Source organism: Dendrobium catenatum, unplaced genomic scaffold (genome assembly GCF_001605985.2).
Source record: "Dendrobium catenatum unplaced genomic scaffold, ASM160598v2 fragScaff_scaffold_740, whole genome shotgun sequence".
NCBI lineage: Eukaryota > Viridiplantae > Streptophyta > Magnoliopsida > Asparagales > Orchidaceae > Dendrobium > Dendrobium catenatum.
Genome location: NW_021319202.1, coordinates 654,192 through 678,053, shown reverse-complemented (window position 1 = coordinate 678,053; position 23,862 = coordinate 654,192). Strand labels below are relative to the sequence as shown.

Sequence of the window (23,862 nt, the reverse complement as noted above, 5' to 3'; positions counted from 1 at the left end):
TCCGATTGGGTAACGTGGTTTTTAATGCAACGTGCAAGACTAAAAAAAATTAAGGATAGACTCTGAAAACCTTAGATATGCAATAAGATTCGTAATTTATTGATAATCTAATCGACGCACAAATTGAAAGCAATAATCCAACAGACGAAAATCATTCAGCCTAGTTTTAAATGAACAGCATTACCTGAGATTTTTTAATTCATTTCCGATGGGTCCCGCGGTTTCATCAGCCAGTGGCAAAATCGTCTTTTCTGTTGACCAAGTTCTTAGATTTCTCCGTTCAATGGCCGTCGCCCCCCTCCAAGAAGGCAGCGCCAATATCTCTTCCTTCTTCCCTCTTTCCTCTTCCAAGAAGGCGCCTTTGTCTTCTCGCATCCCTGAACCATCCGAATCTATCCGTGGTATATGATTGTCTATTCGTCGGACGATTAGGGCTTTAATTGTCCGAATTCCAAATCTATTGAGTGTCAGTTTGCCGGTCTCGCCTTGAATTAGGGTTTGCGTGATGAGTTCGAAGGACGAGAAGCCGGAAAACGGCGGTTTCCTTTCTTCGATATCTTCAAGCGTGAAGTTTTGGGGCAGCGCGGTGCAGAAGTCTGTTACCGGGTAAGGAATTGTTCTAGATCTGCTCATTATCATTGTTACCTTTGAGTATGAGTAGTTACAAGTTCGATCTGTGGTCGCGATGGTTGTACATGTACTTAAGAGCTAGGTGGATGAGATGTTTACTTTTATCTAATTTTATACAGATCAACTGTATTGCTGATTGTGTTGTAGTTGATCAGAAATTGATTGCCTGATATAATATAGTTTACCTGCTGCTAATGCCTTTGCAATGTCTTGTATGGCCTTTTAATCCTCAATCTCAGTCAGTTTTATTATTGTTTCCATCAGTTACATATCCAGCTTCTCTGTCTGTTTGCTTTCAGAAGCAATTGCGGATGTTTTTTTGGAGTCCAGTTGGGTATAGTCAAACACGACCCTTAGATGGACGTTGTGTGATAACCACCTTTTGAAATAGATTGTTGTAAACTGTGAACAAATTAACAATGATTTATTTTTTAAATTAATGTACAAAATATCTGCATGAAAAAAATAATGATTTGAATACGCTTATGCAACAAAATTTATGAACATTTGCCATTTCGTTAGTAAACTTACCAGTAAATAATGAATGGTTACTTGTGGCTTTTTGGAATTCTGCTTTTCATGCTGATTCTGTGGTCTTGCTTATAAATTTTCATAGATATCTGCATAGCTATTTAGTGGCCAATGCCTTCCCTTTGTAAACTTTGTTTTAAAAGTTTATTCTTTAAGAGCTTATCACAACCCTGCTTTCTCAACTGATAGTTGGTGGCAGCTTTTGTTTGTTTTCCATTAGCCTTGTTGCAGTAAAATTTTTGAACTGTAAATGACATGCTAGGATAGCAAAGTCATCACTGTCATGCTTGTTATCTTCACTTTTGTTGGCATCTTTGATATAACTACAGTGTATCAAGAGGATTTGCTACTTATGAATCTTGTTCATCCGTGAAATTACTGTTGTCCTGGAAATGGAAGAGTAAAGATGTTAAAGGATGTGTTGTTTTCAAGTTATATAAATTAATGATTTCTCGTACATTAGAAAATAAACATTAAAATATCCTTGATTGCAGATATTGCAGTATTGTTTTAATGACCAGCCTCTCATGCTTGAGAACTTCATCAAAATATGAAAAAGAAACATTTTTTATGAATTTTATTTTTATTTCTTGTGACGCGTTTGTAAACCAAACTAGTGAATGCATTACAACTGTTGTGCTTCCCTTTACTGTTGTATATCTGATTGGTTAAATCATTTTGTTAATCCAAAATCCCGTATTTTCTAGATTTAGTGTTTTGAATTTCATATTATTCTTGATGACAAACTTGAGAACACCAGCTTGGCTGAGTTATTCAAGTTGAGAGGAAGGTATACAAATTTTTATTTTTTTTGGCTTTATGTGTTTTAGGTTGTTGGGCTATGAAGGGCTTGAAGTTATTAACCCTGAAGGGGGCACAGAGGATGCAGAAGCTGAGGCTGAAAGAGGAAGATGGAAGAAAGAGGTACTTCTTCTATTTCACTATGATGCAAAACTCTCCCAATACATCTGACAACTGCTAATGTTGCAGAAATATTTCTTTAAGCATTTATTTAAGTGATTAAATAATTTGTCCTTTCCTTGAAGTGTTATATAACTTGTTTATTGTTAGCTAACACATCTGTATTGTCAGCTTATATTTATGTCAAATGATGTTAGTTTATGCTTTAGCATAGATTCTCGATGCTCTTATGTTGATACTTGGTAATTCTTTCTATCTTATTTTTTGTTATGTGATTGGCAACTGTACATGTTTTCAAGGACAAATTTGCTTCCTATTATTTTTTTTGGTCCATATCAATATTTTATATGTGATAGCTGAATGAAGAAGTGATCTATAGAGATGTAGAATATCAAACTCTTTGGTATTAATCTTATTTGCAAAAGAAATTAATTTATATCTTTTTGGTATTGCATCAGGCTAGGAGTTTATAATGTTTCACTTTTTTTGCGCTATTGGCATTGTTTTAGTTGTTTTTTTAGCGTTCAATGTTCTTTCTATGGTATATATTTTCTTTTGATTCTTTCCTCTGTATCACTGTATGCAATAGTTTTAGGGCCAATTTGGCATTGCTACCTTAGTGTGTTGTTTTATATTGTGTTGTGCTGTGCTGTACTATGATCTAAAATGGAGGACTGTATTGTGATAGATGAACTGATTTGGTAAAAACAACTTATATAGTACATCAATTTGTTAAATAGTGAAAATACACATTTTCTAATTAAAAAATATTGTAAACTACATTTATCTTCAAAATATTGCGCATCAAATAACTGTGTAAGATTTGTAATTTGTAAGTAATTATCGATGAATACACTTAAATGTAGAATGCTAAGTACAAATTTATAGAATGATGGAGATAGTAATAATAGGTCATTTTTTTAATAGAAAAAAGGTTTTATAATCCATCCATCAAAAGAGCATCTTGCATGATAACTAAAAATAAAATAAATAATACTTGAATTTCTTTGAAATATTCATTAAAAATTTAATATTGCAGTAAAACAACACAGTCATCTACCAATTAACATCTCTTTCTAATAAACTCTTGTGTGATGTGATGAGTGGTTTTAGGGGAACAAAAACAGGATATTTTGGGAACGAGCATTCTTAGTAATATCTACAGAAATATTCCCCTTTCCAATCAAAGCGATCCACTCATCTGGGAAAGAGCATTCAAGAAAAAGAACCTTGATAGTTTTTTTTATCATCATCAATCTTGTTTTTTGTTTTGATAGTTTGTTTTATCATCATCAACCTTGCTTTTTTGTTTAGAAACCTGAATTAGCTTGGTGTGTTGAAACTAGTCTGCTAATTTGGGTTAGTCGATGTAGTGGATGCATATCCTTTCTTACCTATCAATTTTTTCATGGTCTTTTTTTGTTATGACATATCAGCAATTTTCAATTTGTTTCCCTCCACTTTCCTTTTTTCATTTTTCTCTGACTAACATCCATTCATTAGATTACTGTCATCTCTTGTTCCTTCCTTTTCTAGTCCCATTTTCATCCTTTAGACAAAGAAGCAGATGGAGGTGCCAGTTCTGAATGACTGAGGAGCTATGTCGATTTTCAGTTTAAATAAGTGTTTTCATCCTTGCAAAATGAATAAAGGCCTTGTTTACTATAGCAATGCTGTCGAGCTTCCTACATTCTGGGTTGCACCTGACGTTGTGTTTGCAGCTGATGGAAAAACAACTGCTGCTGCTTGGTTAAATAACATCTTTATTTCTGTCATAATTCGTGGAATCAATTTTTCCATATCTTTGAAGATAACAAAAATGTTGTGCGTTCATTGAACTTTTTTTTTTTTATTGCTTGACCTGCTTTGACCCATCAAAGTCATGCTTCGTCATATCGGCCACATTTGAGCAATTCAGACTTTCATTGTTGATTGTTATTTGTAAATCAAAATGAATGTAGACCATAATTGGCATCTAATTCTTTGAGAAGTTTGAGCTATTCCGGAATTTATCATTTTATGAATATTCAGAACATAATTGAAGTTGTCATAAATATTATCACCTTACTAACAATATTTTATCCCTATTATTTATAATTTTTGAAATGATTCAGAAAATCAGGTGGGCATTTTGTCATGCTTTATATTTGGTCGGGTTCCCTTCACATTTGATTATCTCTTGTGCTGAATTTGTGCTTATGATTCTCTTTTATAGGACAGGGATAGTTATTGGAAGATGATGCAGAATTATATAGGAGCAGATATTACTTCATTGGTGACCCTTCCAGTGATAATCTTTGAACCAATGACCATGATTCAGAAAATGGCCGAGGTAGATGCTGCTTTGCCTTGAAAGTCGCTGCCCAATCTTTTTTTTTTCAAATATGTTTCTAATTCGATTTTTTCTCTTCAATTATATTGAAATCAACAGAACTTTCAGTTTAGAAGGTATTATTATTCCATGATTTTTTTTGTTATGATATGGCTCTTAACATCTGCTTGTGTTCCGAGTCTTCATTGTTACTTGTTTATCGTTACAACACAATCTCCTTTTATTTATTTTTTTCAAACTATGATCATTTTGACTTATTGTGACTCAATAAGATGCAACATAGTTGCAATACTTTATACATTAATTAATGCTTTTAAGTGGCAACATTTTTTTCCACTACTGCATGCTCAACTGAAGTGGGCACGCTGACCCTTGATATCAGCAATCATTTCAAAATAGCAAGAAAGCTAGTTTTCATGATAATGAATGAAAACAGTTCAGCTAATTGTGAATACAATAGTCTTGTTCTATAATTTTAAAATTGAGCTGACTTTTGATTTAAGCAAAGGAAAAATAGTTTTGCATGGAGTGCATTTCAGTAGTCATCTTATTTTTACTTTTTGTATGTAGCTTCTGGCAAATTTTAAATTTGTTCATGGAATTTAGATTTTGAAAAAACAAGAGCTAATTGTGCTTGATATATATTGAGTGTGTGATCATTTTTGTCCTTGGCTAGGTATCATCTTTATAGCTTCTGATTGTTCTCGAATCTGTACTTCGTTTATTTCAGTTCATATGTTTCAAAAATTTTGAAAGCCTAATTGTTGACATCCCCTCTTTTTCTTGGTGGAGGGGATGGGGTGTGGAGTGATGAGGAGGGCCATGTTGTTATAATAAGAATTTCTTTAATACTAATTGTTTGAACAATAATTTGTTTATGCGAAAGCGACTAGTGGGATGAATGCAATGAACAAACAAAGTAAATAGTAAAGGGATCAGCACAACAAAACACTTCAATATTTATATGGTTTTCTTGTAGCCTACATCCATGAGAAGAAAATAGAAATAGATCTGCTATTAAAAATATACATATGAATGCAGCAAAATAAATTCTTCACTAAATTTAAACACACAATATCAGCACAAAGAGCTAAAGTTCTATAAGCAAACTTCGAACAAAAGAGATTCACCTGGATGTTGTTTGAAGGTTGCATCACGCAATTGCCTATTTATTGCTCTAAATGAGATTGAAGAAAAGAAAGCCACAATAGCCTGTAAGGGAACCAATGTACTTAAGAAATAGCTTGAATATGGCTCGATTAATGCTCTATAAGTTTATTTGAATTACTAATTGGAAAATTTTGAATGTTTTTTAAATGCGTAAAGGTTAAATGAACCAAGTTTGAGCACAGACTAACTCTTTTATTACATTTTTAATTACAATTTATTTAAATATAACTTATATAAATATTTATGATTATTTTTTAACCAAATTTAAACACACAATATGATGGGGACATCAGATATTGGAAGGTTTATCAGAGACGTGGCCGCCGATCTACGGCCACGATCGAGTCTTTATATTTCTGAGTCATTGGTGTATTTTATTATTCATGTATTTTCTTTTTGCTTAGGTGTCTTTTGTTATTTCTCTTTGTACCCCACTTATGGGAGTTGTCGTATGTAAGCCCAAAGGGCATTTGAGTCTTTATTTCTTTGAGTCCATTGTACTTGGCTATATATAGCCATTTGCTTATTGTTTCATGGTTAATGAATGATTATGAGATATTTTCCCACACTTGTCTTCTTGGAGCTTTTGAGAGAGCTTGAGAGAGAGAGAGTTAGAGATCTTGGTGGAGCCTAGGAGAGGCCACCCGTCGTACCCAACAGTCACCACCGGTGGCTCTTGGTTCTACCTCCCTTCATCCCTTCATCCCCTATCAATCTCCCGGCCTTAGCCCCCACCTGAGACACCCCTCTTCCTCTCCCAAACCCCACGGCCTCACCCTTACCCGAGCCCCTCCCTCCATAGCCGCCGGCCACCCCCACTTCTCCGTCCCCTTGAATTTTCCTAATTGGGTTGATGATTAAATTGAGATGATCAAAGATTTCAAATCCTTTTGAATTTGAATTCGAAACCTTTCCTAATTTGATTGTTCTATTTTAGGAAAGTATTTGAATGAAATCCTTTTGAATATTTTATTCATTTGGATTTAATTTGAAACTTTCCTAATTCCAAAACTTAAATTAGGAAACCCAAATTAACTCCACAAATTACGCCCAATCCTATGCTAGCCGCCGACCATACAAGGCTCAAAACGCCGGCCCCACTTCAAGTCTTCCCCTTTTGGATTTCTAAATTTAATTCTCTCAATTGGGAATCAATTTAGGACCCAATTAATTAGAATCCGGAAATTCAAATCCTTTCCCGTTTGGTTTAATTCTATTTCAGGAAAGTTTCCTAAGAAGAGTCAATCTGATTTTAAATTAGATTGGACAATTCCCAAATTTTCCTAATTCCTAAATCCTATTTTGGAAGCCTCATTTAACTCCCCAAGTCTCTCCCCCATCTCCCTTCATAACCGCCAGCCCCCTTACCTTACCCGCCCTTCCCTCTCTCTTACTAATCTCCCCTCTCTCAATTATTCTCTCTCACACAACAAAAATCTGAAACTTATTTCAGATTTTCTTTTGATTGTTAGCTCTCATCCTCTCACCAACTCAAGAGAAACTTCTTTCTCTTCCTTCACCTCATGAGCCCTAAGCAAGACATAGAGGAAAGTTCTTCCTTTGTCCCCATGCATGGGGGATCCGGCAACTTACTACGGCATCACTTGGGACGAAGACGGCTTCACCGATATCCTACAATCTACTTTCTTCGACGTGAACCCGAGTATTGATCACACCGTTGAAGACTACGTGGAGCGCATCTTGTTTGCATTGACGGAAGCCATTGACGAACACTTCGTAGGCGTCGAGTGGAGGATCTCCACCTCTCCCTAACGAAGGTTTCTCTTTTCCCTTGCGTCTTATTCCTTTTAGTCTAAATTCTCGTTGGTTTGATTGCAGTCACGACGGGCTCTTCTAATTGCTCTTGCTTAAGCTTAGTAATTGTAGGACTTGAGCGCACCTCAATGCATCCTAAGTCTCATTGTTATATTAGGGATTAATTTGAAAACTACTATTGCTCATTGTGTTGTTTTCTATTTACTTTTTGGAAGCTTCAAAGTTCTTCTCATGCGATTTAGCCTAAGCAGATAACTACTTCTAAGTTTTGATTCATCACTTTAAATTGCTAGTAATCATGTTCTAATATTATTCTGATCATAACTTGTGCAAAATCTAAATGAATTAAAACATCGCATACGTAGTCCTGCATCACAATATCAGCACAAAGAGCTAAAGTTCTATAAGCAAACTTCGAACAAAAGAGATTCACCTGGATGCTGTTTGAAGGTTGCATCACGCAATTGCCTATTTATTGCTCTAAATGAGATTGAAGAAAAGAAAGCCACAATAGCCTGTAAGTGAACCCATGTACTTAAGAAATAGCTTGAATATGGCTCGATTAATGCTCTATAAGTTTATTTAAATTACTAATTGGACAATTTTGAATGTTTTTTAAATGCGTAAAGGTTAAATGAACCAAGTTTGAGCACAAACTAACTCTTTTATTACATTTTTAAGTACAATTTATTTAAATATAACTTGTATAAATATTTATGATTATTTTTGAGCTTTTTGATTTTTCAAACTAATTAATGTTATATTGATTTGATACTATATTGTTCTTGATACTCTATTATATTTTGTAAAGTGTGAGTTTGAGCTGCTTTGTTTTTAAATTTTATTCATGAACATAATGCTTGTTTGTTTGGAATGTTTATGCTTGTTTCAAATTTCTTTGTCCAATGATCTCTTCTCATTTCTCTATTTCAATAAGCTTGCTAGTACTTATTTATGTTGTATGATTGTTAGAAATTTATTCGTGACTTGTTTAATTTGTGTCAATTAGATCATTTGGTTAATATCTTGGATTCAAGTACAAGTCATAATCATAGACAATTTTAAACTAGTCATATATAAATATGTATATATATATATATATATATATATATATATATATATATATATATATATAATATGTGTGTGTGTGTAGTGAAATTTTGACTGAAGCTCGAGCTGAATTTATATTATGACATACCCAAGTACGATACATGGTGTACTTGACTCGATTACAACCCTAGCTATGACTATCACCATTTTTTATAAGAGGAATTAACTTGATCTCCAATCTGAGTCACGACCGCAAAATTGCCGTCAAATTAAATGTCAAAGCTTCAATTCGCTCCTCATTAAGGAGATCTTCTATGCAACATTATGGGCTTACAAAAATTGATGCAATGTCACATTCCTACCTTTACTCAATAGTCTGGTGATATAGTTTGGATCTCCTCTAAGTCCCTAGCTAAGCTCTTTAAAGCATCCAGACCCCTATAGAGTTGAGCCTCAAGCAACGACAAAAAGCTTAATGAGTGCGTAAACTTGATACTTACATGGCCAAAGTTGTTGATAGAGAAAGAGAGAAGCTATATTAATGTGGTGGATAAATAAATAGATGATCAATATAAGTGTAGATAAATTAATCATTACCAAATGATTGAGGTGGTAATGTTACCAAACCTATGCTGAAGACATAAGCAATAAATAAGTTCAAAGAAGATATATATATATATATATATATATATTAAATGGATGGCTTCATGAAGCAACATGGGATGTATCTCCATTTCTAATGGTCAAAATTTCATCATGCATGTATCTAATGGCAGGGGGATGAACCATCTTTTTTAAGGAGAGATGAACCCAATCCTATGCATGCTTTTCAAAATTAGCTTTTAATTTTCCTCTTCTTTATTGATGCAATTATGCCTTGGATAGTTGGATGTCCACGAAAGATAAAAAAAATTACAATATGTTTTAATAATCTAACGGAGGTGGCCGTCCATCAAACCACACTATTGCCTTCTATTCTTCAAGATCTTCCACTGATTCCATAAGCTTGTGATGCATTAGTTGAACTGACTGAAATTGTACATGTTGAATCTTATCTCATAGGTACTTGGTTCTTTGTGTTTTGTTATAATACAAATTAACATTAAGAAATAATTTGCAAAAGATCCAATTAATCATTTCCAATGATCTTTCCTTGTGCCTATATTATATTATGTTTAGAACTTCAAACTACAACCATGAAACCATCTGCTTAAATTTGCATTTAAAAAGAGCTTATCAACACTCTTGGTCATCATGGCCACCACTGCATCTCTACATACTTAAGGGGTGCAATAACTCATGAGAATCTGCATCATATTATGCTTACAGGACTAAAATATACAATATTCTTAGGTCTAGCCTGTCTAGTGCATGCCTCTCCACAATCAATACCTTAGTCACATCATTATACACCTTCATCCTTTCTATGTCATAACCATATGTATTATATATTATATTATTTCGTGCAAAAAATAACCCTATGAGGACATATATGGTATGAATAAGCTATAATTTTAGAATCTATTGTGCTTTACATCTAGCCCCTACTATTACAAAACGAAGATCACATTGACATATGTTAATTTGTCTGTGGTTGTCATTGGCATACTTCTTCAAAAGTTGGCAATTTTTTTGATACCCTTTATTCTTGCGTTAGAAGCAAATTATGCCCTTATTGCTCTCTATGGAACTTTCCTCTATCGACCTTGTGTAGTATTTGACCCCCTCTTTTGTTGATTTTTCCTTAACTAACAACCCCTTTATTGACTTATCTTCTTCATCCTAAAGGTTAGAAATCATATCCTTAGAAAGGAATGAATATTTAACATCCGCTTAGCTGATAATATCACTATCATATAAAATGATAGCACCAAAAAAAAACAAAAAAACAAAAATGGAGGTAAACAGTACATGAATTACGACGCTTGATCTTTATTCAAATGATGTACTTGAATTCATTAAGATTTGACTTACTAGATGTATTATCTTTCTTGCAAAGAAAGTTACAAACTTTTTTCTAGTACAGCTTGTTGGAAACTCCATGGGTCATGTATTTTGAATCATAATCCTATGGCAATTGTTTCCTCAAAGAATTTTGTAAAAGGCCTTATATGCCAATTGTAATTGGTTCGTCAAGAGCGCTTTTTCATCTCCACATTCTCTACTTCACTCATATTGTCAGACATCTTTGAACCTTTGGTGTTCTTTTGCAAATCCTTTTGGACTAGCCCATCTAACATATGTGTTCTTCAAAGCTCAAACTTACTGACGCATTAAACTTTTTCATTTGTATTTGTTGCAATCTAATTCTTTACTTATGATACCAATTTGTCAAACAAGAATCTTCTTGCACCAATTGTTATAGCGAACATGTTGATGTGGAAATGCCATCCATGATAGAATTTAATGAGCACACAATAGAAATTTCATAGAGATGAAGCACAATAAAATGCATCAAAGTTTATGCTCTTTGACCATGTAGAATAACTACGCTGGAGATGAGAAAGGAATTAATCCTCTAGTATGAAACATCATAGGCGTGCTAATCATTTATTAAAAAAATTCCCAATCTCATTACTAAGATAAACATTTTATCTGTCAAAACAAACCACTACGAAAGCCTCCTACTATTTTGTAAAAAATAAGAATCATACAAAGAGGAAATAAACAAATATATCTAAATCGTAACAAAAGATCACTTAGGTGATCCTCTGAGACGACACAACACAACTGCCTATATATGACACAGAGTGAGACCAAAGATAAGAATGGCGCAACCTAACCAAGTGAAAAGTGCTTTGCCCCTTTGCAAACTTCCCTTATCATCTTTTATAAGAGTATTTGACTTTACCCCAAGCTGTCACAGACAAAACTGTCCCAAGTGAAGGGGGTCCCAAGCAACGCTGCAGGCTCACAAAATTTGGGACAACTTTCATATATGTCAATAGAAATATTCATGTACCATTTAAAACTGCATTGTTTTTGCAAAGGATAAAATCAAAGGAGATTTTTTTTGTGGTCATATTGGCAAAATACTAGGAAAAAACCTGATTTAGTGTGTAGCTATCTAGTTGTTGTACAAATGAGTATTTTCAGTTAAAAGCCTCTGCTTCAATAATTCAAAAGTAATTTATTCACTTTTTAATATGCATGAAGTTGTTATTTTTGCTGGGAAGTCAATCATATATCCAAAAGCATTTGAATGTTAGTTCACTGCATTACTTTGTGCTATATACTCATTTCTTTTGTTACCGTTTACCACTGGTATGTTACAGCTAATGGAGTACTGCCATCTGCTGGACCTGGCTGATGAGACAGATGATCCTTATATGCGATTGGTCTATGCTTGTAAGTAAATGCTGTGGTTCTTTGTTGATGCTGCCTTCGTAAGGAGCTACTGATGGTTTCTGTTATTTTGCAGCTTCATGGGCGATCTCCGTCTACGTTGCCTATCAGCGAACATGGAAACCTTTCAATCCCATCCTTGGAGAGACTTATGAAATGGCCAATCATGGGGGAATCACATTCATTGCAGAGCAGGTTTGTTTCTCGGGGCTTGTATGAATTTGGTTTACTTTTTTTAGTTGGCCAATAACTATCCTGCTCATTTTAGAGAAGGGCAGCTTTTGTTATAGACTATTAAGTATCTATGTGAATGCTACTTATGATTGTTTCTTGGTTTCTTTCAATTTAAGGCCTGAAAATGTTGAGAAGCCTAATGTTGATGACGATGAGTAATTTTTTGTGATATGAATATTCTTTGTCTGGTTTTAATTTTGTTTATTGTTTTTCAATCACGGAGTTTAATTATGTTTAATTGCAGGTGAGCCATCACCCTCCAATGAGCGCTGGGCATGCTGAGAATGATCATTTTGTTTATGACATTACCTCCAAATTAAAAACCAAATTGTTAGGGAATTCTGTCGAAGTATACCCTGTGGGGAGGTGAGTTATACCGTTTGAGTTTCTAATGGCCATTTTATTGTCTTTTACATGACACCCAGTTATACTTTGTTCAGCAGCTGAAACTAAAGCTTTTCCTGTGCAAATTTGTGTTTTTTATAAGGCTGCCATTCTAGGCAATATTTAAATCTTATAGATTTTTAAAATTTGATGCAGAACAAGAGTGAAACTGAAAAAGGCTGGCGTAGTCTTGGATTTGGTACCTCCTCCCACAAAAATTAATAATCTTATATTTGGTCGTACTTGGATTGACTCTGCTGGGGAGATGGTAATGACAAACTTGACTACTGGAGACAAAGTTGTACTGTACTTTCAACCTTGTGGTTGGTTCGGGTATGCCTTTGTTCATATCTTCCACTGTCACGTCCATGCATCTATGCCAATTTGATCTATAATTTGATATTCTCTGCTTTCTACTGTCCCTCTGTAATATTTAGTAGCTTTTGGTAGTTTGTGTTATGTTAAAAATTGCTATTATGTTTGAAGAACTTCCTGGTTACGTGTTTAATTTATCTATAACTGCTGATTTGTTGCACATGACCTGCCATTACGTATTCTTTAGTGATGCAGATAACCAACTTCCTGTCCTATTATTTAAATTGGATACAATGTGGACTAGTTTGCTTTTGTTTTTGTTTTTGTGTTTTTATTCTTTAGAAGTGTTTCTTAATGCTATTGGTACTTGCATTGCACGACTTGACCTTTGTTAGCTGCTCATGTGTACAGGTCTGGCAGATATGAAGTGGACGGATATGTATATGATGCAGCAGAGGAACCCAAAATATTAATAACTGGAAAGTGGAATGAATCCATGAGATATCAACCTTGCGATGGTGATGGCGAACCACTTCCAGGAACTGAGCTCAAAGAGGTTATTTCCATTTCCAAGATCTCCATTTCTATTATGTTTTGCATTGACCAGATATAACATTCTAATCAAATTATTCGCTTAGTCATATCATTGATCCGAGAATGGAAAATATGAGTCATTATGCGTCAAGTCTCTAGCAATACACTGATTCGAATCTCAGTGCCATTATTAATTTGTCAAAATCACAATTTCTTATATGTTTGTCTGTATTTGAGGCCATCATTACTTCGTTTTTATACATGCACAAATAATTTCTTAGTGTTTATCATCTCAATCATAAATTACTATTTTGACGTATCCCTGTATGTTTTGATCAATTATATTGCTTATTGAAGAGTTTTTTGTTATTTCTGACATAGTTGAAGAATCCAAAAGTTCATGCCTAGCTTTGCTAAGAGAGTTTGGTGTTCCGGGTGGAATTTTTAGGTGTATTAGATTGCAGATACAACACTACAAAGAGATTTCATTCTCGTTTTGCAAGGACTTTAAGATCATGAACTAGGTTTCTCATAGGTGCAAGCCTATATGGTTAATTGCCTATGCTGATGACCGGCAAGAACTTTCAATTAAGGCTAGTGTTTAGATGCTAAATACTTAATGTATAGTAGCATCAATTTAATTTTAGATTGATGAAATGTATTGCCTTTTGCATAAAGTGGATAGTTTTTTTTTTTTTGCATAAAGTGGATAGTGTTTTTTTTGTTTCTTTGTTTATTGGTGGTGGTGGGGTGATGATGAACTGGATCAAGATTGCTTTCTTCCATTATTCCTAGTTGTCATGGACTCTGGTCTATTTAGTTAATAGAGGTAGTCGATCCAACCTACTAAATTATTCTTGTCAATATCCATGGGTTGATTCGTCCAATGTAATTTTATTGATTTGTAATGTATGTTTATCTAAGGAGACACACCTAAGTCTCATAGCTAACAAAGAACTTTATGCCCCATGAAGTGCCCCCTATAATTCATAACTTAAGACTTTTTTAACCCATCAAGGAATTAACGAGCTTTGATCGTGATCATAATTTAATGGTAAAATTATCTAGTTAGAGTGCCCCGATCATTAGTTGTGGTGTCATTTGGAAGCAAAATCAATGGTTAGAGGACAAGTTTCATGTGTTAATCAACGAGAAATCATTTGAGATTGAATATAATGATATATTTTGATGCGATACCGGATTTTTGATAGCTGAGATTATTCTTAAATTGATCAAGCTTAACAAATGGTTACAGATGATAGATGATTATTGTTTTAAGTTCAAGAGAAATAGATTCCTATGTCCGATTTGATTATCATCATTTTGTTCTTTTTAATATAGTTTATATGACATATTTAGGATGTTCAGACTCATTCTTAACTTGCATTTTTGTTATTTTATTTCATTGTATTAAAGTTCAAATACATTTTTTTTATCGTTTCTTATGGGTTCATTCAGTATGAATTTTAGCTGCTTCCTAGCATTTTTCAGCATATGGGGGTATCTATTAAGGAATTTGGGCCTTCCCATCATGTTAGTTAAGAAAGGATCACACAATCGGTATCCAAAGGCACCACGACTGGGGGTATTCTATCCCATTATGCTTAAAAAATTACACTTGAGCCTTCATCTATTTATTGAGAGAGTACGTCAGATTTATACTCTACATTATAACAATGTGAACAAGATCTTAAATTTGAATTTTTCCGTCATGCTAAGAAAAACACATATGCGACTTACCTATGACACTGCTAGTGTCGGTTACAAGTTCTCCCTGTCATGGTAAGAAAAAACTTGTATGAGTTTCGCTCGTCTAGCTAAACGTGTTGCGTTAGTAATTTTGAGAGTTTTGAGTTGCATTTTGTACCTTCATGCACATGCATTTTGTTGACGATGAATCAATATGAACTTGCAAGAACGAATACATACACTCTTTTTTGAATTTTTCTTTTCTCTTTTTTTGTTTCTCTAATTTTTTTACTTTTTTGAAAAGAAAAAGTATGAGAGAGAGAGAGAGAGAGAGAGAGAGAGAGAGATGGAAGTAGAGATTGAGGGGGGAACGAGATAGAGAGAGAATGCGAGAGCTAGATAGAGAAAGAGTTAGAGAGGCAAAGTGTGTGTGTGAGAGGTGAGAAAGAGAGGGGTAGGGAGATATGGCTATTGGGATTTTTGTGTCTACATAAGTGATGCGAAGCAGGAGAAGTTGGAAACTTGTCAATGATGAGATGAGTTGACACCATCTGTGTTTTGGTTGCTTGCAATGAAGAGATAACTGCGAACAAGTGACATAGTCGAGTGAACTAGTGTTTTGTGTAGAAGGTTGTTGTTGGAGAAGCAAAAAACTTCAGGCCAATGAGCTTAAGTGTTGATTGTTTATAGGGAGGGTGAACAATGTTGGAGGTTATTGAATGGTGGGGTTGGCTATGGTCTGGGTGGGTTTGTGGGATGTTTAAGCTGAAGAGATGAAAGATAGGAGTGTTGTTGGCGGATGAGAATACCCGTTAGTAGATTACGAGCAAGACCAATGAACTGCTAGGTCGAGAGAGAGAATAGGAAAATATGAGATAAAGCATGTTTGTAGGGATTTTGCGTTAGAGAGGTCCATGGTGAGTTTGAGCGAGTTGGGGTTTGTGAGGTTTTCAATTGGAGAAAAGAGGCTGCTGTGCAATTAGGCAGAGATGGGAGATGAGGGAGCCTTAATGGAGGGCTATGGTTTTTGGAAGCCAAGGAGAGAGGATCAGCCAAGCACATGGAGACTGCAGGGATTAGATTAGGAGATGGTAGGTGTTGGGAAGGGTTAGGCGCTGTATAAAGTCGAGGATTTTTGGTGTAGGGGGGATTTAAAGCGATTTGATTTTTTTAAAATAAAAAAATAAGTAAATTAAATATGCGTGCTCATATTCTCTTGAATTTCCTCGTTTCTCATGCATATTGAAATTTGTGCCATCACCTCATGCTCGAGCAAATTTTATGTTTTGCCTTCGTTCATTAAGTATGCCAATGTATGTGTCTAAGCTATTTTTGACTTTTCATACGAGTCAACGTAGTCCTTTTTACAAACGGGCAACATTTAATTAATTATGTGCGACATTGGGCTTATAGCCTGTCTTTTTTTCATCATGTGGCTATGTGGCAATATGATTAGTCCTTTTTGGGTATTTTTAGCATCTTAGACGCTTTGATGCTCTCCATTTTACGAAACGAGCTATGGTTGAGTTGTTTTGTGTGGCATGTTGTCCATCTTTTATTATTTTTGTGATGTTTGATCGAATTGCGCATGAGAGGTCATTCCTTGGTGGTTTCAATGCTCCAGACTCATTAGTAAAGTTTATTTCGCAAAGCAGGCATTTGCTCAATCAATCCTTGTGCAATGTTGTGTCTGACTACTATTAACGCCATTTTTGGTTGGTTTTAACTCTTGTTGCATTGCGACGCATACACCTAGGTCAACAATAAGTGTAATCTTTATAACACTCAATGCTCAAGCACTTTGTGATGCATGATATCTTAGGGTCTAAATTATTTGTTATTCTAATTCAGGATAATATACCTAAACTACACACAAAAGATTAAACTTTGCAATACATTAACTCTAGTTAGTCAAAATTTAGTCTCTTTTGATTCAAATTAGAAAATATACAATTTGCTTCAAATAGTAATTTAGATATGGCTTAATTTGAAATTAAATTAGAATATTGGAGCGAAATATAAACATGCAATGTTTAGAATTCACATCGCAAATGAAAATTAGATTGTAATAAATTCGATCATATTTCAATTACATACAAAATTAGCACATAATAATAGATAGAAACGAACAATAATAAAAAGCATCGAATTGAAGATTCATGCTTCATGCTCATGCTAGAAATCTTTCCCTTGGATTTTTTTTTAAAGATTAGCATCGCTTCAAAGAATTCACATCTAAAGTTTTGAGTGGAAAATTAGAATTTTATTGAGCATAGATTGAATCCTGATCAACAACTTCTGGAAATAATTATGTTTTATATTGTTTAGGAAGATTTTCTAAATCAAGAGCCACTTGCCAGGGCTTCGAGGAGGGAAATAGGGTTTTCGAATGGGGGATAGCAGGAAGGGAGTTTTATTGTGGAGGTGGTGGAGTGGTCGACCATTATGAGAATCTTTTTTGGTAAGGGGAGTGGGAAATTGGAGGGGGACGGCCCAAGCCATGGGGATCGGGTCATGTGAGGCGGATGGAAGAAAGTGGGACCATCCTTGATACACGGGGGAAACATGGATGGATCATGACAACCACTACACAGGAGGAGGAAGAAGCTGTTGGAGCCGTGGCAATCCTAAAGTGTGAAAGCTGAAGATGTACATAATTGATGAGAAGAAGAGTGAGAGTTCAATAAGTGATACACAAGCTTCTTTCGAGGATAAACTGACCGACAAAGAGAAAAATGTGAATGAAGAGGGCAAAGAAATAAAATTGCAAAGCCAAGCTGATGATGATGATCAGGAAATCTACCGCATCAAATTACCTGGAGTAGCAAAGATTGGTGAAGGTGAGCCAAAAAAAATCAAAACCATGCAATTGTCTTTACTAGAGGGGAGGCTCTTCAGGCAATTGATATGAACCATGATAACTATTTGAAAGAGGCTTTGAAAATGAGGAATATTTTGGAGGAATTCAATGAAGATCATGGACTACGCCCACCAACCATTCTTGGTGTACGTGAGCACATTTTTACAGGAAGTATTTCATCTTTGGGATGTTGAATGTCAAACCAAGAAATAAGTTTTGAGACAATTGAACAAAGGGCTCTGGCTACTCCGCAGAATTTCCGCTTCTAATATGGGCATTTAGATGTATCTGACAAGAATTTTCACATCATTAGAGGTGGCATAAGTAAGGCTTCTTGTGGAATCAACCTAAGTGAGGATATCTTTGCAGGATTCAATTCGACATTGAGGCAAGGAAATATCAACCACCGTGAGTATATTCAGGTTGGGAAGGATCGTGATGTTGGACTCAACTAAATCTTCTTGTTTGAAGCAAAGGTTGCCAGTAGCAATGGAGAACAAATACTTAGCAGATATATCTATCGCTTGGGCCACCAGTTTGACTTGTTCCATATGCTTTCTTACTACTTCACAACTGTGGAGTTCTATGTCAGTTCAATGATGGTTGTTATCATAGTTCACCTTTTCCTCTATGACAAACCTTACCTGTCATTAAGTGGGCTTGAGACTACCATTATGAAGCAGGTACTGTTGAGAGGAAATAATCTTATAAAGACTGCTGTGGTATCTCAATCTACCGTCCAATTTGGCCTATTGATGACCTTACCCATATTTATGGAGATTGGGTTGAAAAGGGGATTCAGAACTGCATTGGGCGACATAATCATCATACAACTTCAATTGTACTTAGTTTTCCTTACATTCTTGCTTGGAACAAAATCCAATTACTTTGGATGGACAATCCTACATGGTGGAGCAAAATATAGAGCTACCGGACGAGGATTCGTTGGGCGACATGTAAAATTTGCAGAGAACTACAAGATGTACTATAGTAGTCATTTTACAAAAAGGGTATGTAACTTATGTTGCTGCTAATTGTTTATTAAATCTACGTGTTTGTAGCTGCTGATTCAACAACCTTTATGCTTCTCACTACATCCATGTGGTTCCTTTTTTTTTCACCTGGATTTTTGCGCCATTTCTTTTAAACCTTTTTGACTTTGAGTGGGGAAAAATGTTGATGATTGGGATGATTGGAGCAAGTGGATAAAAAGTGAAGGCATGGGCAAAGAGGTTAAACTGTTGAAAGATTGTATATTCTCTAGAGTGAAGTATGAGCAGATAATGAAGGATGTAGAATTGGATCAACCGATCAAGTGCTAAGTGGTTCTCGCAGAAAACAGATTTTATTGTTAAATAGATGATCAGGAGACAATTTCCTTCTTTACACCTTGAGGACAATGTGTCTCTTTTGGGAGGGGAGTATTAATATGCTAGGGGGTCCAGCAGAAGGTATTTAGAAGGTTCCTAATCAAGGGATGTTGTTTAAGAAGATCATAGATTATGTTCTATATAGACATATTGCTTATTCTTCTTGTTATCTTCATATTGATATTTTCAAGCTATCAAATGTCGAACTATATCATACTTTTTCAAATTAAAAATAGAGGGAGCTTCCTAGGAAATCATTTGTTTTCATCAAAATGGCATTCCATACATGTAATAAACAGTTGGACCCGTACTACGACACCAAGAAAATTAAATAGATAAATCCCGCAGAAGAAAAGTGTTTCACAGTTGAGACTTTTAAATCGCTTATGTCTATTCTTTGATGCCAATGCTGGCTAACATTCCATTCCCTACCACATTCAAAGAGGTTTTACTTGGTTAAAACCAGAGTTAACGTAAATAAAAATAAGTTCTAACTGAAGCGGTGGTTTCACCATCTAACGGAAGGAGCTTTGAAGTGACAAAACAGAATGCAGGCATTTTTTGGAGTAAAAAAAGACTGTTTATGAGCAAAAATCACCAATCTTACTATGTAGAATGGATCATTTGCTGTTTTTAGATCAGATCGCTGTTGTTCCTTTTATTAGAATTTGGTTCGTGCTTCTTTTTCCAGGCAATTAAATGGTTGTGTGAGTATATTGATTATTCAGAGGAATGAAATATCCTATCATCTGTATATTTAATAATATCTTTCTATTAATTGTTTTTTCCCTATCAGAAGCATGGCACCTTGTCTTGTCGCAGCAAGAAACAAGTGGTGTTGATTACTAAACATGCTTGCCTAAATCATCTTAAATAATATAATGCTATATGGTCGAGGAATATATCTAACTTTTGAAGAAATCTCATTACTTCACTCCATTATACCAATTATTTCTTAGCTTTGCATTTTTTTCAAATAAATGAGCCATACTTACATCTTGGCAGACCTTTAAATGCTTCAGAAACTGTATGTTACTACTTATGACCTTGACTATGGCCGGTGTAAGTAGTAATAGCGAGTTATCATGCAACATTTTACTGGAAACGTGCCTTATAAAATGGAAAATGACGCATTATCTTGCTGTTCTAAACTACTTTCTCAATGAATATGTGTAGTTATAATATTTTTTTGATCTCCTTGTGTAGGTATGGAAAGTTGCGTCAACCCCAGAGAACGATAAGTTTCAGTTTACTTATTTTGCCCATAAAATAAACAGCTTTGACACTGCGCCTAAGAATTTGTTGCCCTCGGATTCCCGATTGCGACCTGATAGATATGCGCTGGAACTGGGTGAACTGTCCAAATCTGGTTCTGAAAAGAGCAAGTGAGTTTTTTTTTTTCCTCATGTTTTTTTACATATTCATGGGCCTTATGAATCTCTAAAATTCTGGGAAATGTGGAATATGTTTTAATCTATGTTGCACCGATACACCTATTTATAAATGCATGTTGTATCTGATACACCGATACACCTCCGATACGTGTCAGATACGGCTTTGCCGTATCCAATTAAAATACTATTTAATTTCAAAAGGACACGTGTATCCGATATGCGTGTCCATTGAAAAAAAAAAGCCGAAAAAGACCCGTCATATTTACTTCCACGGTTGCGAGTGAGATTCTCTCACTTCCAAGATGGATTTGAGTCTCTTGATGATATGGAAATATTAGAAATGGCTAATCTTTCACTTGATGAGCCTGAATTAGAAGCTATGATATTTATTGAAGATGATATAGAACTTCAAAGACAAACCACTGAAGAAGCAAATCATATCATTCCTTTCATTGAATAGTTGAAACTTCATGTGTTAGGCAATTTATGTTTATGCTTTGATTGTTGTATCAGACATTTAACGCTTACTTTTATTTTGATATTATAATCTACAAGGCTACAAATGATATTACTTTCATTTTTTTTTTTGTAATTTCAAATATTATGCTTTGATTGTTTTCTTAATTTTTATATATGATTTATAAATTATAATGTCGTGTCCGTGTCGTATCCGTATCCTATATTTTTAATAATTGACGTGTCCCGTATCTGTATTGTGTCATATCCATGTCTCCTTGTCCGTATCGGTGCAACATAGGTTTTAATGTAACCTCACATTAGCAAAACTTGATCGATCATCTACACGCAATGTAATGCTGCCATGATTTACTAGTGTTTCCATTTTCAAATGTTGATAATATTCATGGCTAGTTCATATCCTTCTGTCCCTATTCTTTCAGATTGGAAGAGCAGCAGAGAGCTGAGAAGAAACATAGAGAATCCCGGGGAGATAAGTTCACCCCAAAATGGTTTAATATTACAGGTGAAATCACTCCCACACCGTGGGGTGATATTGAAGTGTACGAATACAATGGAAAATACAGTGAGCACAGGGCTTCCGTCGACAACTCGGATACGATAGAAGAGGTCGACGTCAAATCGATCAAGTTCAACCCATGGCAATATCCAGACCTCCATTAAGTGAGCCTTTCTATCTCATGTCAAATCCTCTTTCACCGTCGTTTGTTGGAGTGGATTTCGTTTATTCTAGTTTGCCCAGGAGGAATGATTGGTTAGTTTATGTAAACTTGAATCTCTTTGTTGTTTCCTCTTTGTTATTTTTACATTTTCTAACGAATTGTTAATTCATAGAAGCATATAATTTAGTTTCCTTTTTGTTTTTACTTCACTCACTTCATGGAGAGATTATTAGGTGCGGAATGCGGACGGGGAGAACCGTCCGCATAAGTATTGGGTACCTAGCAGTACCTGCATTGGGTACCCAATATTTGTACGGACGGTGCGCACTCCGCACCTAATAATTTTTCCACTATGGCACCGGTTCCTAAATCTTTACTAGCGGTCTCCGAAACTGTTTGCAGTAATATATTTTTAGGACTAGTGTATTAATTATGACGTATGATTTTATTTTTCTATTAGTAGTTGTAATTATTTGTTTGTATTTCATATGATTTGATGAAAATAGCTAAAATCAATAGAAAAATATTGAAAAAGGCTTACCAGCTTACCCTTCTATCCTTATTTTGACGACTTTGAGTTCATGATATTTGAAGTTCTTAATCCAGGAAATTTGAAAATTCGCATGAATATAATCGTGTGTGGTTGTTCATTTCACTCATAATTTTTTTTTTTTGCATTAAAAACTGAATCTGAGGGTTCATTTTGAACAGGTGAATTAATCAAATATCTATATTTAATTATTTTCCTTGATATAAGCATCTCCTAGATTTTGAAGAGTATACTAAGGGCTTGTTTGTGACTGATTTTTTATTGTTTTTTAAAGTAGTTTTTTTAGTACAAAATTTTTAAATTGTGTATTTGAATGTTGTTTTAAGGAGCAGTAAGAAAGTCGTCTCAAACGAAGCTTAAAATATAATTCATATTTTTGGTTCATTAAATATTTAATGATATGTGTAGATATGAGTTATGTCAATTTTTTAAGATTATTAGGACAATAATAAATATTTTAATGATATAGCTGTTATTTTATCAAATTTATAGCAGTTTCAACTTTCAAATGATAGGAAAAAAAAAAAACTTTGGAAGCATTTCGAAAGGATAACCTACTAGTCTTTTGTAAATGCTGGGAATTTAAAGGCCGGCAAAATTATTCAATGTGGATATGATTCATAGTGATTAGAAACTTTAGCTTTGGCACTTGTTACACTAATATTTTTTTTTTTAGTGGTGAAGTTATCATCTCTAATTTTACATAAAATCATTTAAAAAACTCACATGAATAAGAACAAGCATGTTGATAAAGTTACATTTTTTTTATCTTTTGATGAAGAAGAATACTAAAGTGATGGAAGCTGTCAACTTCAATGATGGATTTTTTTTATAAAATTTTGTTTGAGAGGTTGTTCTCATCATTCTCAGGAATCTGAAGAGGGAAGTAATGCTAACTTAGCGTTTTTATCTTTTTAAAAATAGAAAAAACTATTACTTGCAGTGTCTGTACGCATCCGAACTAACCATAATAATATGCATTGGATGATGTGACGTGTCCGGATTAGTTTCTGAATGCATTGGGACTCCACACAAATAATCTCTCTAAAATGAATCAAATGACATGACTTCTCTCTTATTGTCTTCCACTTGACTGTAGCATTTTATGAAATCGAGCAAGAAGAAAAGGCTTGTCATTTTTTTTTTAAATAGGAAATATATTAATAACACAAAAATAAAGGTTACATCAGCATAAAAAGAAAAACTAGCAGATAAAAAAATAAACAACAGAGAGAATTAGAAAACAAAAGCGAGCTCAGAACAAAGACAAAGCTTTCAGCGTCCAGTGTGTCCCGCACGGAACCTCCAGAAAGCGAAGAACACACCCCGAGAAAGCACACCTATGGTTGCCACCAGCAAAGAAGGACTAGGACGCGAGCCCCAACCACATCATAGCCCAAAGCCTCACGTAGCAGCAAATCAAACAGTAAATCCGCCAAATCCCGAGAAGAAACAGCAAGAATCAACAAACATACGAAACGAAAAATCATCTCCTGCGTCGACCTCTACCCCAAAATTTTCTGCGAGAGCCAACATTTGAAGTACGCACAAGAATAAAATCATTGTCGGACTCAACAGACTGCGAATCCGACTCCACATCCGACGAATCAACCAAACAATTATTCTGATTCCTAATAT

At 34.7% G+C, this 23,862-nt stretch overlaps 1 protein-coding gene and 1 pseudogene across 1 annotated transcript; both read left to right on the top strand.

The window, feature by feature from the left end:
- Positions 1-292: 292 nt before the first annotated feature.
- On the top strand, positions 293-21,870 carry LOC110110229 (oxysterol-binding protein-related protein 3A). The gene is made up of 10 exons (XM_020841609.2): positions 293-606; positions 1,992-2,085; positions 4,298-4,414; positions 11,686-11,758; positions 11,832-11,950; positions 12,234-12,355; positions 12,530-12,706; positions 13,100-13,244; positions 20,348-20,526; positions 21,435-21,870. The coding sequence occupies exons 1-10, from the start codon at positions 506-508 to the stop codon at positions 21,673-21,675; spliced, it is 1,368 nt and encodes a 455-aa protein (XP_020697268.1). The 5' UTR covers positions 293-505; the 3' UTR covers positions 21,676-21,870.
- LOC114580013 lies at positions 13,923-20,124 on the top strand (annotated as a pseudogene).
- Positions 21,871-23,862: the final 1,992 nt, after the last annotated feature.